The 16,655-nt window shown below is 41.9% G+C and overlaps 1 protein-coding gene across 1 annotated transcript in view; it reads left to right on the top strand.

Moving 5' to 3' along the window:
* The window catches only part of LOC137425846 (voltage-gated potassium channel subunit beta-2-like), a 102,471-nt gene that overhangs the window by 18,045 nt on the left and 67,771 nt on the right, over positions 1 to 16,655 (top strand). Inside the window, exon 2 of the mRNA XM_078775739.1 lies at positions 13,817 to 13,860. Coding sequence (XP_078631865.1) covers positions 13,817 to 13,860 — 44 coding nt within the window. The remainder of the gene's footprint in view (positions 1 to 13,816; positions 13,861 to 16,655) is intronic.

The following is a 16,655-nucleotide window of genomic DNA, read 5'->3' as shown; positions in this document are numbered from 1 at the left end:
TGAAAGGAAGCCGTGGAGGCCATATTGAAAATCACAGCGTTCCCATTTTCGAAAGGCACCTTCCTCTACTCAACCCCAACGCACACTGCAAACATGGATTTAATCGGACAAGCCGTTCTGCTCGAAATTGATGGAAACCAATTTCAAGATGGCTACCGTGGCGGCCATATTGAAAATCGCAGCGTGCCCATTTTCGGAAGGAACCTTCCTCTACTCAACCCCAACACACACTGCAAAAATGGATTTAATCGGACAAGGAGTTCTCCTTGAAATTGACAGAAACCAATTTCAAGATGGCTGCCGTTGCGGCCATATTGAAAATCGCAGCGCGCCCATTTTCGAAACTAAACTTCCTCTACTCAACCCCAACACACACTGCAACAATTGATTAATCGGACCAGCTGTTCTTGAAATTGACAGAAACCAATAGTTGACGGACGCCCGCCCGCCCGGACGACATCCCTGACGACAATACCCCTTAGCCCATTGGGCTGAGGGGTGAAATCTGTCATGGAAAATACATACCACATCCTTATAGAGCATCCTACTATTCATTTGCAATTGCCAACTGGCTTCGACACCAATACAGATTTTTAATGCAGACCCTCGGCATCAAAAAGCTACAAATAGTCAAACAAAGTTTCAAATGCAGCACCTCGTCGCCATTGGAGGAGTTAAATTACATCAGATGTCGCAAGAAATATGAATTGTTGCTCCCAGCTTTCCGGCTGTTGACAGAAGGCATCATTTGCATTTTTGCCATCTCCATCCCTACCCTGTTTAGAATCCCCTGTGGGTTTGGGCAACTTGCTAGTATGCACAAAAGCAGAAATAAAACTTCAAGAAATTGCATGTGTACCTAGGTATTCTGCATCGAGAAGTAGGCAAACTGTTCGTGTGTGGCTTCATGTTTTTAAACTGGTAAGGCAGTGTCAATATACAGTTTTATATATGTAAGAAGAGAGGTTTAAAATTTGGGAAAACACTGAAAAGGAAAGGGAGACATGCAGAAGAGAGGAAATTAGGGAGGGTGTTCGATTTGGGGGAATATGGGGAGAAAAGGAAAAAGGACAGGGAAGGGGAATGTCTGACATCCTACTTTATTTAATAATGCAATTATCTGTGTGAATGTATGTGTGTATGTCTGAAAATCATTTTAAAAAGCAGGGCTGGGCCCATCTCCACCAAATTTTGCATACGTGTTTGTAGTATCCAGGGTCAAGTCACAGACACAGCCCCTGCCCCAATGAGGGGTGGGGGGGGGGGGAGACGACTTACGATGTTCATCTGCATACTTGCTACAGTGCAAGTTGTTGACTGACCCCTGCTGCAGACATGGGGGATTATTAGCCATGGCACAAAATATAATTGCCCCACATCCCCCACCATCCCTCCTCAAACCCCCCTTCCCTCCCCCAGGCTGCTCTCAAAGGGAGTGGGTGTTTCTAATGTAAAAATAGAAGGGAGGAAGGGGTGGGGGAGTACAGTCAATAGAGTACTTATAAAAGGGTTATTTACGACTTTTTGTACTTAATATGTAGATGTCTTTTCATATTTGATTGTTATAAATAGAAAGACCAGGTGCGGGAACTGCACAGACGGCTGAAGAGAATCTTACTTTAATCTCCGATGACATTTCCGAAGAATTTGACCAACTGATTTGTCTTTAACAGCTGGAGTCACAAGAGGTACCGGAGGATTGGAGAGTAGCAAATGTAACACCGTGATTTAAGAAATAATCCAGAGAAGAATTGGGAAACTATATACACCTGTTAGCTTGACTTCAGTTTTTGGAAAGTTGTTGGAGACGTTAATTAAGGAGGGGGTAGGGAAGCATTTGAATAATTTCAAATTAATTAAAGGCAGTCAGCACGGATTTACCAAAGGTTAACAACTTTTCATGTTTAACAGAGACCATGTTTAACAACTTTATTGGAGTTCTACAAAGATGAGGTTTGGGTGGATGAGGGAAGTGCAGTGAATGTCGTGTATATCTTGATTTTCAGAAGGCATTTGATAAGGTACCTACCTAATAAGAGGTTGTTAGCCAAGGTGATCAGGGCTTGTGAAGTGACTGGTCGAGTGAAACTAGATTAGATACTGCACTCGTGATAGGAAGCAAAGAGTGCTGTGAGTGGGAGGATGTCTAACTGGGAGGTTTAATATAATGTAGTGGGGTGACTTAGGGTTCAGTACTACGACCATTGCTATTCATCATTTACATCAATGATTTGGATGGTATGGTTAAGAAGAGTCAGCTTTCTAAATTTGCAGATGACACAAAGCTTGGAGGTAGAGTAAGATTAATGAAGGTCTAGATACCTCATCAAATTGGGCAAAAGTTTGGCAGATGCAGTTTAACATAAAAAAATGTAAGAAGGTGCTGGGGTTGAATAATAATAATAATAATAATAATAATAATAATAATTAAAAAAAAGAAAAAAAAAGTGGGATTACATGATGCAAGGGGCAATCTTGGAGCGCGTCACATATGAGAAGGATCTGGGGGTGATTAGGGTTAAGCAGACCGGACAATACCAGGCAGCTATAGGTAACGCTAACAGGGTTTCAGGTTGTATACACAGGGGGATAAATTACATATCAAATGAGGTAGTGTTTTTTGTTTGTTACTCCCACCAGGGAGTAATGCATTCGCTCGTGTCCGTCCGTCCGTGTGTGTGTGTGTGTGTGTGTATGTGTGTGTGTTCGTGTGTTTGTGAACAAGATATCTGGAAAAGTTCTGAACGGATTTGGATGAAAGTTGGTGGGATGATTGCCCTTGGGATAAGGAAGAATTGATTAGTTTTTGGTGAAGCTCAGGATATTATTCCGGATCCAGGAATTTTTTGAAGGATTGTTTACCATTGGAAGATAGGGCTCATTTTTTTTTTACATTATGTTCTATATATTCTATATTTAACATTGTGATATGAAAATAGTTTTCATATTTGTTGTAAATGTAGTTTAAACTTGTGGTTATGCGTTAGAGCGGTGTATTTTTTTTAGCAGCGTCGTCTGCAATGTTCATTTTTTTTTTCCTAATAAAGACATATTCTGTCATTTTAAAACAACCAAAGTGTGTATTAGGTTTCCCCATTTCATAAAATGTATTGTTTGATACGTATAATGCTTTAAAACTGTTTTTTTTTTCTTTTTCTTTTTTTACTTCAGAAGAGATATCAACATTTACCTCAGCGAATGTCAATCGCGGTGTCAGTATTTGATGAACTTATAAAGACTTAGGTGACTTATAAGTGTGACAAGTATGTGCATGGGATTCTTCCCAGAAGAATGAGTGGTCGCATTAGCTTGTACGACTTAGAATGAGCGAGTTTTGTTTTCACGTTTGGGCCAGTTTTACATGTTGTATCCCTACAGAATGAAACGAACGTTTTTCCTGGCTTTCAATTTTATTTGAAGTCACACATGCCTCAAAATACACTCACTTATATAGAATTGAACGCTGAATCGGAAAATGTAAGTGAAATTGCCTTGTTTTTTTTAGCCGCGTCGCAGACGCTGGTCATAGAGTGCCCTCTGCTGTTGTTCTTCTTCTTCTTGTTCTTCTTCTTCTTGTTGTTCTTGCAGAGAAGACAAAACCTCAAAGCTCCACCCATTCTGGAAACCATAGCTCCACCCATTGTGGGAAAGGCTTCATATAAACAAATATCCACCATTTTATTAACTCGCATAGCTTTGAGGCCTGTTTTGTAGGCCCGTGGTGTCTTCCTCTCTCACACAGTTTTATTTCAAATCAAATTTGATATATCATTTCATTTTTCACAGTCGCTAACATAGTTTTAGACTCGGTTGAAAAAAAACGGGAAGAAAATCCGATGAAAGTTGCCCTTTATATAACGAAATGAATTCTCAAAGGCCTGTAACTTCAAGTCCATTGAGATATTTTTTTTTTAAATCGCGGCATGGTCAGTCATACACCGCCCGAAATAAGAGACGGGAAAATGCCGAGATATATATATTTTGTTTAAATCGCGGCATGCTCAGTCATACACCGCCCGAAATAACAGACGGGAAAATGCCGAGATATATTAAAAATTCGTCCATTTGATGACAATCGTCACGATGAAATATTTAATTTATACGTCGTCACAATAATGTGGAGAGAGGAGCATAGCTTCGTTCACGTGTCGCCACATACGGGAAATTGCCGAGATATATTTTTTTTAAATCGCGGCATGGTCAGTCATACACCGCCTGAAATAACAGACGGGAAAATGCCGAGATATATTAAAAATTCGTCGCCACACACGGGAAATTGCCGAGATATATTTTCACTTTGCACAAAAATAACATCAAGTAATCGAATCAATAGGAATGTCCTGTGCCTATAACATCGACGTTATGGGCACAGCTGCATCTAGGCATTGTGTAACATCGACGCGGCTTTTGTTTTAACTAGGACGTGCCCGTACGTGGGTGCCCGTACGTGCGTGCAAAAAGCATGCGTGCAAACAACAACAACAAAAAAAAACTTTGAAACCACGTGGCAGTAACGACCACAGAACCCCCCCCTCTATTTACATGAAATGGTTTGGTCCATTCGCAACGACCACAGAACCCCCCCCCCCTCTATTTACATGAAATGGTTTGGTTCATTCGCAAAGCCAAAGCGAACGGCGAACGGCTAAATCGCCATAGCTCGGTAACTACTTCTCCGATTAATTTCAAACCTTGAAAAGGCACATCCTCGGGTCCCCAGCAATATACCTGGCAAGTTTCAAGTATATCGGACCGGTAGTTGTCGAGAAACAGCGGTCACAGACAAACACACACACACACACACACACAGACACACACACACACACACACACAGACACACACACACACAGAGATTACTGGAATTATAGATAGATTATAACTTTTTGTACTTGTTTTAACATTATCTTCTATATATTCTAAATATATATCTGTGCAGTGTCTGTCTTGTGTTGTCTTGTCTTGTGTTGTCACTGAACTACTCCCTCAAACTTTTGTGAAATCGTACCATTCCAACTTGACCCATGGCAGGAGTATGCGCTCTACTGAGTGGCGTTCTAGTTTGTTGTTTTTTTATGGGATTTTGCCCGCCACAAAGCCTACAAGGCCACTCGAGGTGGGGGCTACGCAAAGGAAAGAAAAGTATAGATATTAGACAGAAAGGAAGAATCTATTTACATTCTTCTTGAATTGAGGTACCGGTAGGTTGTGGTAGAGGGGAAAGAAAGATGCAGGTAAACTGTTCCAGAGTGATGAAGTACTGGAAAAAACTAGAGGAATACCTCATAGTCTCACACCTCGGGACAGATACAGTGTATGAATGGGGGAAAAAACTTTTACAGTTAACACAGTATAGGAATTTATTGAGGCCTCATCGAGAATGTTGTGTACAGTTTTGGTCACCTCATCTGAATAGGGTTATAGCTGCCATAGAGAGGATACAGCGTCGAGCAACTCTATGATTCCAGGGTTAGCTATAGTCGAAGCTATGAGGAGTGGTTGAAGGAGACGACGTTATTTCGAGGGGATCTGGTGGAGAGGTTTAAGATAATTAGGGATGTGGACAAGGTAGGTGAAGGTGCGTTTTTCAGCAGAGTGGACAGTGGTAGGACCAGGGGCTATAGCTTGAGGGTAGAAAAGACGAAGAGTTAGGATAGTTTTAAGTAAGGGGTCTTTCAGTTGGGAGTGGTTAATACTTGGAATGGTCTCCCCCAGTGGTGTAGTCTACGTGATACGCAGGTATACGCCGTATACCCACTAGGAAAGGTCCAGGATTTCCGTATACCCACTTAAAAATGCGCGAGGATACGTAACAACATAGTTTCGTGACAGAACTTTCACACTTTCATTCATAAAATGCGCTATATAAATAACTTTCATTCATAAAATGCACTATGAATAAAATTTGATTTGATTTGATAAAATTCACCCCGTCTGTGTTAAAATATTGAAAATAAATTGATGTTGATAACACATAACCAGTCTTTCAGAATGCTCTCAATTACGTGTAGATGCATACTGTATGCATTAGTGAGTGTGGTGGTGCTTATGGGGTGTCGCTTCAGGACGGGTGTCGCTCCGGGGCGCGTCGCTCTGGGACGGGTGACGATGAGGCTGGAAGGGAAAAATCACAGTATACCCACTACAAAAAACTACACTACACCACTGGTCTCCCCAGAAAGGTAGTGACAGTAAAGAGGGTGGATATAGTTTAAATGGGATTTAGATAGGTACCTGGATGCATTGGATAGAGAGGGGTATGAAGACATCAGCTTGTGTCGATGGTAGCGAGGTAACGTGTACCTGGATGGGTGACAATACTGGGGTTGGTGCAGCGCAAGCATGATGGCCAAAATGGCCTCCTCCTGCGCCAAAGTTCCTTGTGTAACATTTATCCCAATACTTTCAAATTAATGAAGAAATAAAGTAAATTTGGAATCGTAAATTCCAGTAAATTTACGACCACGTAATTTTCAGTAAATACCGACCCCACGTGATGCATAGATTCAAAGAAAAATAAACATTTAAATTACTGCTTGGGTGATGGACTACCAGTTGTAAGAAATTTGTTCAAAATCATTGTACAGTAAACACTAAACACTTGTACCTGCTCTGTTTGGTTTTGGATTAAGTAAGGAAGGTGATTTACAGCAAAGACATTTCTTTCATAACAATATGAGATGTAAAGCACGCACATTTCAGATTTATTGGCAGCTGCTAAAAAGGTGAATCCAACCGAGTCACTCCAGACTCACACAGAGGAAATTTATGATTCCTTGGTCATGAAATTCAGCAATGCTATAAAACTTGCATTTACAAAGTGGTTCTGAGGTGGCTCAATTACTCATAATATGACAGGAACATGTTTCTTCAGTTGTTCACATAGACATGCATATTGTCACATAGACAATATGCATGAGGATGTTGGGCACACTTATAGAGAGCTCAAAACAACATAAAAACAACAATAGTAATATTTAAAAATAGAGGACCACACGTACAAACACACATACATTGTAGCTCACCTGGCTGATTGCCATAAAGTGGAGTAACGGATGGATCATGATAAAACTAGAAGCTGGATGTAGAATACACCTTTTAGATAAGGAATTCTTGACATGATGTTTGTAGTAGTGCAACTTCCTGCTGTCTTTGAGCCTTAGTTTGTGAGCTATTGCCCACTTCTAGTATTCCTGTTGTGTCAAAATTATCCCTATTTTTGTAGGTGCATATCCAAGGTGTCGATAATTCATATTTTTCCAGACATTGCCCACTTTCTGTATTATGATGTCACTGTTGGCCGGTCATATTGTGTTTCGGATGAGCATATTTTAATCAAACGTTCCCATAGATAGTCGATAATATATTTTAAGTTTTGCATTGATTGTTTAAGCGGTTTCAGGGAAGGTGAATTTTCAATGTTTTCACTTGATTCACTATGGCCGCCCAACCATGTGACCAATAAGGTCATTGTTATCAAATTATATTTCCTACCTGTGATCGATAACAGATGTAAAGTATTGAATCAATTAGATAAGAGGTTTCAGAGAGGGATTTTTAAAGGTTTTCTTATGATCCAAGATAGCTGCTATACCATGTGACTGATGATGTCATTGTTAACAAATAATGTTTCTCATGGGAAGTCTGTCACAAATTTAAAGTTTCGCACCAATCAGTTAAGCAGTTTCAGATAAGAAGATTTTAAAAGGTTTTCTTATGATCCAATATGGCTGCCCTGCCACATGACTGATGATGTGATTGTTAACAAAGTATATTTTGCCTGGGTAGTTCATGGGCGGATCCAGGGGGTGGGGCACCCGGTGCATGCCAGCCCTTCAAAAGCAATAGGTTTTTTCATATATATTAACGTGTATATACAGTGCATTCAGAAAGTATTCAGACCCCTTCACTTTTTTCACATTTTGTTATGTTGCAGCCTTATGCTGCAATTGTTTAAATTCATTTTTTCCCTCATCAATCTTCACTCAATACCCCATAATGACAAAGAGAAAACAGGATTTTAGAAAGTTTTGCAAATTTATTAAAGAGAAAAAACTGAAATATCACATTTACATAAGTATTCAGACCCTTTGCTATGACACTTGAAATTTAGCTCAGGTGCCTCCCATTTCTTTTGATTTTCTTTGAGATGTTTCTTCACCTTGATTGGAGTCCATCTGTGGTAAATTCAATTGATTGGACATGATTTGGAAAGGCATACACCTGTCTATATAAGGTCTCACAGCTGACAATGCATACTTGAGCAAAAACCAAGCCATCAGGTCGAAGGAACTGTCTGCAGAGCTCAGAGACAGGATTGTGTCGAGGCACAGATCTGGGGGAGCCTACAAAAAAAAATATCTGCTGCATTGAAGGTTCCCAAGAGCACAGTGGCCTCCATAATTCTTAAATGTAAGAAGTTTGGAACAACGAGGACTCTTCCTAGAGCTGGCCGCCCGGCCAAACTGAGCAATCGGGCGAGAGGGGCCTTGGTAAGAGAGGTGACCAAGAACCCGATGGTCACTCTGGCTGAGCTCCAGAGATCCTGTGTGGAGATGGGAGAAACTTCCAGAAGGACAACCATCACTGCAACACTCCACCGATCTGGGCTCTATGGCAGAGTGGCCAGATGGAAGCCTCTCCTCAGCGAAAGACACATGAAAGGCCGCTTGGAGTTTGCAAAAAAAGCACCTAAAGGACTCTCAGATTGTGAGAAACAAGATTCTGTGTTACCATTCTACCGAGAAAGTTCTCACCATTTAGTGGGTGCCCGGAAACCTTGCTGCCATTGATAACGACCCTGTCCCTCTCCCCTCCTAGCGAATCTCATCCTCGTCGCCATCTGTCGTGGGTTTTACAAGCACCTCGTCTCAAACACTCGGGGTGTGCATGAGATTTATTAATTATAAAAATAATACATGCATGGAAGATGCTGAAGTGGCGTGTAGGACAGTAACACCAGTATGGATGACATCACAGTCATCACAATCATGCACAGCCCGCACCAACATCTCAGTGAGCCAGAACCCGTATTCGGCTTAATATACTTTCCCCTAGGGTCTGGATAACTCCAAACAACATCTCATGTCCCTCCCCACGGACTGCCGTCTCAAAGAGAAATTTGTACAGAGTTGGAAAGTCAAAGCCTCATCGGGAAGGAATGTTTTGCAAGGTCAAACATGCATAGAATATTATGATAACAGATCCTTCAAAGTCAGACAGTCAAACGCCAATCAAAATAGGTCACAGTGTGTTGCTGCTGCCACCATCAGCATAGGGAATTCAATGAAATCCCCCACATGTATGTGTGTATGTGTATGTATATGTGCGTGTGTATGTGTGTACGTGTGTGTTGTGTATGTGTGTGTACGTGTGTATGTGTGTATGTGTGTGTGTATGTGTATGTGTGTATGTGTGTGTGTGTGTGTACGTGTGTGTCTATGTGTATGTGTGTGTGTGTGTGTGTGTGTGTGTGTTTATGTGTGTATGTGTATGTGTGTATGTGTGTATGTGTTGTGTGTGTTTTGTGTATGTGTATGTATGTATGTGTGTGTGTGTGTGTATATGTGTTTGTATGTGTACGTGTATTTATGTGTGTATGTGCATGTAATCATATTGCAAAGATACTACCGACATCACGCCAAAAAACACACTACATAACCACATATCTAACAGTTTGTTATGCTACGCTGTGCCAACCTCTACAATGTTCTACAATTCTGTGTTTCACTGTGTCATACCTTGCTGCATTGCCCAATCTTATAATACTCCAGTATGTTATTACATGCTCTGCTATCGCTCTCTAATATGCCATGCTATGTTGAAGACATGGACTATGCTGTACTGGCTCGCACTGTCCTGCATACACTGATATATTGTGAGTCATACATACTCTTGTGTACTGTACTTAGTTAAACCAGGGTATCCTATGTTAAGTCCAAGTCAGACACACATACACAAACACACACACACGAACACACACACACAAACACACATACATAAACACACAAACACACACATACAAACATACAAAGACACACACACACACACACACACACACACACAAACACATATGCACACATACACACACATACGCACACCCACACACACACACACACACACACACACACACATACACACACACACACACACATATACAGTATGCATACACATACACACTTGCACAGATGCATCCCATAATTTATCCACCAATATTTTAATTTTTATTTTATAATCCACCACCATTTTATTTCCTGTATTTTCACCTTCCACTTTTTGTCATTTTCCTCTTCCATAGCCTCAGGAATTGTATAAAAAGTCGGATATTAATAACAAAATTGACAGTGGACAAACGAACACAGTGTATGATATTTGAATCTGGGGTTACAACATCAATATGGAGGCAAGTTCTCATATGGCAACAGAAAACAGTCCGACGAAGAATCACGTGTTCTCCGAAGATAAGAGTTCAAAGACACCATTTTATGTTAACTTGTTTCCATTGTCTCATCTTGAAATGTTGAGTTGATTTTGTTCTGAGAATCTTTTTATTCTTTCTCCTGCTCTTCTTGAAGGTTTTGTTGATGTTCTGGTTGCTTTTAATGTCACCTAAACTCACCAATGCTTCTTTCTATTTCTCTCCTAATGCTTGTGCTTTTATTGGCATGGCCCCTGTTGCACGTGTTGTAATGTCCTGTGATCATGTTCTTGTTGTTGCTTGTGTTGCTGCTGTGCATTGCATCACCACATTCTGCACACCCCACATAGAGTTGCTGGCACTCACCAGCAGGCGACCTCTCACCATTACTGGATGTCCTGAAACGCTATCCGGACCACCTACCACCCACAGATAAGCTAAAATTGGACCACATCTTCATCCAAGCTGCTCCACTGTAACACCCCCTCCCACCACGTGGCCCAGAGCCGCATTAACTCAAATGGTTGGCAGTGAAGAGGGAGCTGCATGGGGGTAAAAAGACAGCTGCGCATAATGAGCACACACTTTGCAGGATTAATTTGCTATTTCACATTTGGCAATTCCATGATATGCAGAGGACTCTCGTCTTACCTTCAATATTTTTATAATCCTCTATCTATGTTTAACAGACTCATATAAGCAAATCAGTGCAGTGTTCCTTTAATCAACACACATGTGTGCCAACAAGATGCATGAATTGTTTTGAATATAAAAGGTCATTCTGTGGATTTCTATGCAATGTGGTTAAAGGCAACCACACATCCAGCTTGATCAAACTGATGGCAAGCAACTATATAACCACATAATCTAGCAATATGTTTTTAATTTGGGGAATTTAGTTGATGCTTCCTTTGCATGGGTAGCATATTAGTGCCCATCCCACGTTACCCCAATAGCTAAGCAGCTATAGTTATTATTTGCAAGGTCAATTTAATTATTAACTGTTCATTATTCGGGTGAATAATGATGTTATTAATGTGTTAATTTAATTAATTGAATTATTAAAGCTAATAATTCACACATCATTAGGGTGAATCGTTCACATTGGAATACAAGTATGACATTTGGCAGTTATGCTCTTATGTAGATAATGTTTAAATCCAGTCAATTAGCCAACTCGAAAATTCAACATGGCGGCCATGTTGTTTTAAATTCAACATGGCATCCATGTTTTTTTCAAAATGGCCACCAAAATTGCTGAAATGTGCCATAAATGATCTGATTAAGATTAGGCTGAAAAAAAATATATTGCTGGTCTCTGGTCAGACCAAAGTTCCAGAATTGATGCGGCGATGCGGGTTTTTTTTTCTTTTTCTTTTTTTTGAAAAGCATGGACTGCACATATAGAGGTGTTGTTTTTTGTCCCCTCATGCCTTGCGGTCCTCCTCATCTGCTGTGGCACCGTCCAGAGAGAAATTAAAGACAGCCAATGGGACTGGTAGGCCTTTGTAAATAATGAACACAAGCTTAAGTTATTTTAAAATGTATTTATTCTGAAAATCATTAAGTTCTTCAAGCATATTATAGACTGCCATTTCGTTCTCGAGATCGCATCGCCGTACCGTCAAACATTCCAATGCGTCTGTCGCGTCAACACTGCGCATGCGCAAGTGGTCTAACAGGCCGATGGTCTCCCACGATCTCTTCTTCCAGTCCACCAGATTATCACAGACACCTACAACTTCATGACAAACGAGATAGGATCCAGGCCTAACTAACGAGACCACCCGCATCTCTCTCGGCCTACTGGTTGCTTCAAACGAACCTGACAAAGAACTGTCTTGGTTTCAATAAATGACAATATCCAGCCGATTGGATTCATGACGTCATGGCACACAACACTACTCATATCTTTGGAACGGCTGGTTGGATTTGGACAAACTAAACGTAGTTTTGTAGGGGAGAACCGTGCGCGAACGTCGATACCAATGGCGACCCGACAAGCTGCACATACCCGTATTTCCCGAGATAGCGCGCCGGCCCGGAAACAACAGGCGCGCATTGTTGTAGGTACCGTTGGATATTTGGAAAAATTTTTTTGTTGATGCGCAGGGTCAAAATCGATGCGTGCGCTGACCAGAGACCGGAAATATATTTTTCTCGGCCTAATGCTTACTTAATTAAGATAAATTGAAAATTTTAACGACCTCTTATAGATAATATGTAGTTCTGTGATTTTGTATTGATACTCGTACATCCTACATTCAATTATCAAAAAGTTTATGGCACTTTTTAGCAATTTTGGTGGCCATTTTTAAAAAAAATGGACGCCATGTTGAATTTTTGGCCATGCATGTTCATGAATGCAACACTGATTTTGAAATGCAATAGCAACATTGATTTTAACTGTCGATAAAATGTAAATGAACACCTTTTCGTTTCTGAAACTTGACACACTGCAGTTCAACCTGTTTACTGCAACTATCGGGGATGCCGCGGGGGCCAAATCCCCATTCTTCCCTGCTGTCCGGATTCTGTAGAGCAGCGTGGTCACGTTCAGAGTGCCGATCAGTCCCCATGGACCGGCCCTTTCTTCTCTCTCTTTCTCTCTCTCTCTCTCTCTCCCCCCCCCCCCCTTCCTCCAACTCTGTTGTGGCCCCAACTTTGTGAAGGCATCCTGTGGCAACCATCCTGTGTGCGGGGATCTCTGGATCACTCCTGGGAGATCAATCAGCTGTCTCCTTGCTGCGGGCCTGTTCAAGGGAACTGTCTGGGACTATACAACAACAACAAAAACAATAACAACAACAACATCAATAACGACCTGTTTACTCTCTTCTGCCCAAAATGCTAGCAAGTATTAAATCTCAAAAGAACACCCAGACAGAGGATTCACTGCCTCCGCAACTTTGTCTTCCTCAGTCCTACAAGGGGCTGTGAGTGTGATGACATCATTCTATTTATAGGGGACGAGATGGGAAAGAGTCACTTATATGTAGGTTGCCCTTCATATTTGAAGAAGGCTGTTCACATGAAATATGTGAACTACCTGATTAATTTGTTTATACTGGTGCAGAAACTGCGAGGACACTTCAAGGACCTGGTCGAAGGTGCAGGTTTCCTTGCGTAAGGCATGGTTTAAGGGAATAAGCTGGTCCACAACAGGAACAGTTTGTGGTGCGAACCATTAATATCGAAATCTTTAATATTGCTGCCTTCATTTAGATTTCAATCTGCAATACTATGTTATGTGTTTATTATCGGCCTGGCATCTACCTCATTTCTGACATTAGCAACATTGATGTGCCTGTTGTTCCATTGTGCATAGTTGTTCCTGAAGTAGTGCTCACACTAGTACATTGCCATCCTTCACTGAAGGTCGTATATTTTTACTGCCCACAGGAACCTTGGAAGGTCTGGCCTCAGAGTATCATGTCTTGGACTGGGTAAGCCTGGATTGTCCTGTATTACTTTGTGTATTTAAACTCTTATGTCCATATGCATTATTGGATAATACATGTTCAATAAGGGACCATATATCTATCATGTATGCATGGGGGGAGGAGGGTTAAAGGGGTAGTGGGCTGGGCTAAATTTAGAAAAAGAAGAGAAAGGATGATGATAGGAGAGAGAAAGGAGAGTGAGAAGGTGAGAGAGAAGTTTTTTTTTCTCTGCTGAATGAGACTCGTGGAAGAGCAATGTTGAAATGCCAGTGAGAGAGCAGGGAAAGAATTGGTCACAGCCAGCAATGAATGAACGAACTGGAAAACAAAAGAGAAAGAGGAGAGAAGGAAACACTGAAACCAGCAAGTAAGATGGTTCAGTTAGAAGGGTTCATGGGTGAGGGGGGACAAAGATATTTAGCAGTGCAATACCTGCTTGACGCCCTGGAGAGAAGAGTGGGAATGAATGGCTCTTGGAAGGCAGTTCCATAGATGGGAGAACTGAGAAACCAAGGAGTTGAGGTGTGCAGTCAGCATGGATTTAGGAAGTTTAATCATGAGAGTGTTTCTGGAAGAAAGTGTGTATCCTGGTGATGCTGGGGAGGATCAGAGGATTGATAGAGTAGAGTGAACAATATCCTGCCTGCGATGTGAAAGCTTGTGATTCTGCCTCATCGCGATAAGTTCCTTTGTCGAGAGCTTTCAATTTATACATGATGCAGGAGAGACAATTATGCGATGCTGGGGCACCAGCACAGATGGGAGAGCAGTACTCCATTGAGCTACAGACAAAGGCTTTCTAGGCTGTAAGCAGCTCTGATTTTCCAAGGAAAGACTTGGATTGATGGAGGATGCCCAGTCTCTGGTTGGCTTTGGAGACCAACTTTGCTAATTGGTTGGCCCAGGAGAAGTCATGGCTGATGGCGAAGCCAATAAGTTCAAGATATTGAGCCTCTTCCAGTGGCAGACTATGGAAATAGAGAGGTGGGTGAGTTTCATTTTCTTTCCAGAGCTACAGGCTGAGACGGTGAGGTTTTCCAGGATTAAAGGACTTGTTCCATTTAACAGACCAGCATCTAACCAATTACAGACAGGCAAAGAGTGATGCAGTTGCAGTCTGCCGAGCAGTGGGATGGGACACTGTATATCACAATGTGGAGCTGTCTGCACAACATAGAGGGTTTTCCAGAGCATCGGAGAGATCGTTTATGTAATTGACAAATACGACTGGCACAAAAACACTGCCTTGGAGTACTCCAGTCTCGAGGAAGGACATAGATGGAGATGGATAGACAAGGGATAGGTGTAGCGATGAGGGGTATGGGAGGGTGAATGCAAAATGGACACAGAGCAAATTTGGGGGGGGGGGGGGGGGGGTGGGAGGTGGTTTAATGGGTGTAGAAATGATAATGGTTTTGAATGGGGGATGATGTGAAATGGTGGTGAACAGCTGTCTTGAAGACCTGGAGGGAAGAATGAAATTGAAGAGAATGTATAAGTTGGTTCCACAGGTGGGGAAAAAGAGAAACAAATGAGTTGAGGTGAGCAGTAATTCTGTATTTTAGGAGTTTTACTATAAGTGGGCTGCTTGTGGACAATGTGCACCCTGCAGATACCTGGGGGAGGGTGACAAAGCATGGAGAGGGCAGAGGGTGCATGACCAGAAAGGAGGTGGAAGAAGACAGAGAGACCACTGGCCTGTCTGAGATGGCAAAGTGATAAGCCCCAGCTTCATTGTGGGAGATTCCAGTGATCTTGGAGGCCTTGGTTTCCACAGCGTCAAGCTGAGAAAAGTGTGAGACGGGGTGGGGTGTCAACCAGTATGGGAGAGCAGTATTCCATCAAAATGTGGATGAAAGCCTTGTAGGTGGATAGGAGTTCAGGTGTGCCAAGGAAGGACTTTGCATGATGGTGGATGCCCAGTTAGCGACTGGCTTTGGAGGCCAACTTTAAAATGTGGTTCGCCCAAGAGAGATCATCGCTGAGGGTGAGACCCAAGAGTTTGAGTGACTGGATTTCTTTGAGAAGGATGTTGAGAAGTAGATGGGAGGGTTTGCTTTATGTTCTTTTCAGAGGGAGAAAGAGAGAGAGAGTGAGAGAGAGTGAGTGTGTGGGATTTCTCAGGATTAAAAGACATATTCCAAGTGGATGACCAGATTGTGATTTTGTCAAGGTCTGAAGAGAGGGAAGAGGCTGCTGCCTGTCTGTCTGAAGGATGAGAGTGGAATCATTAGCAAACAAATAAAGAAGATTTTCCAGAGAGTTAGAAAGATCATTGATGAAGATTAGGAATAGGATGGGCCTAGAACAGTGCCCTGGGGCACTCCAGCATTGACAGGGTGAGGAGGAGAAGAAAGAGTTCCGTTGAGAGCTACTCATTGGCTACTAGAGTGGAGGAAGTCAGTAATCCCAGATTGGAGTTGGCCTTGGATTCCTTTTATCTCATGTCTGACATCGTGGGCCTCCATCCATTGTTGGGAGAGTAGAAGCAGAATGTCCAAGGTAGAGTGACTGGGTCTGAATCCAAATTGATGACCTGGGATTCGGTCATTGGAGAAAAGGAATGATTTTATGTGAACTCCTATGATGAATTCCATGATCTTGTTGATGATTGCAAGTAAGCTGATAGGTCTGTAGTTAAGGGGATCAGTTTTATACCTTTTTATATAATCCAGTGATGTTGGCTGATTTACAAGCAAATGGACGATGACCTTGGGCAAACGACAGGGTGAAAAGGGCAGAGAGAGAAAGTGCAGGAGCAGCAAAGCAGGTTTTAGGACAAAAGCTGATGCCGTCTG

This window comes from Myxine glutinosa, chromosome 4, assembly GCF_964187855.1.
Source record: "Myxine glutinosa chromosome 4, kmMyxGlut1.1, whole genome shotgun sequence".
Lineage (NCBI taxonomy): Eukaryota > Metazoa > Chordata > Myxini > Myxiniformes > Myxinidae > Myxine > Myxine glutinosa.
Note: the sequence above shows the minus strand (reverse complement) of the source record. Positions and strands in the feature narration are given on the sequence as shown.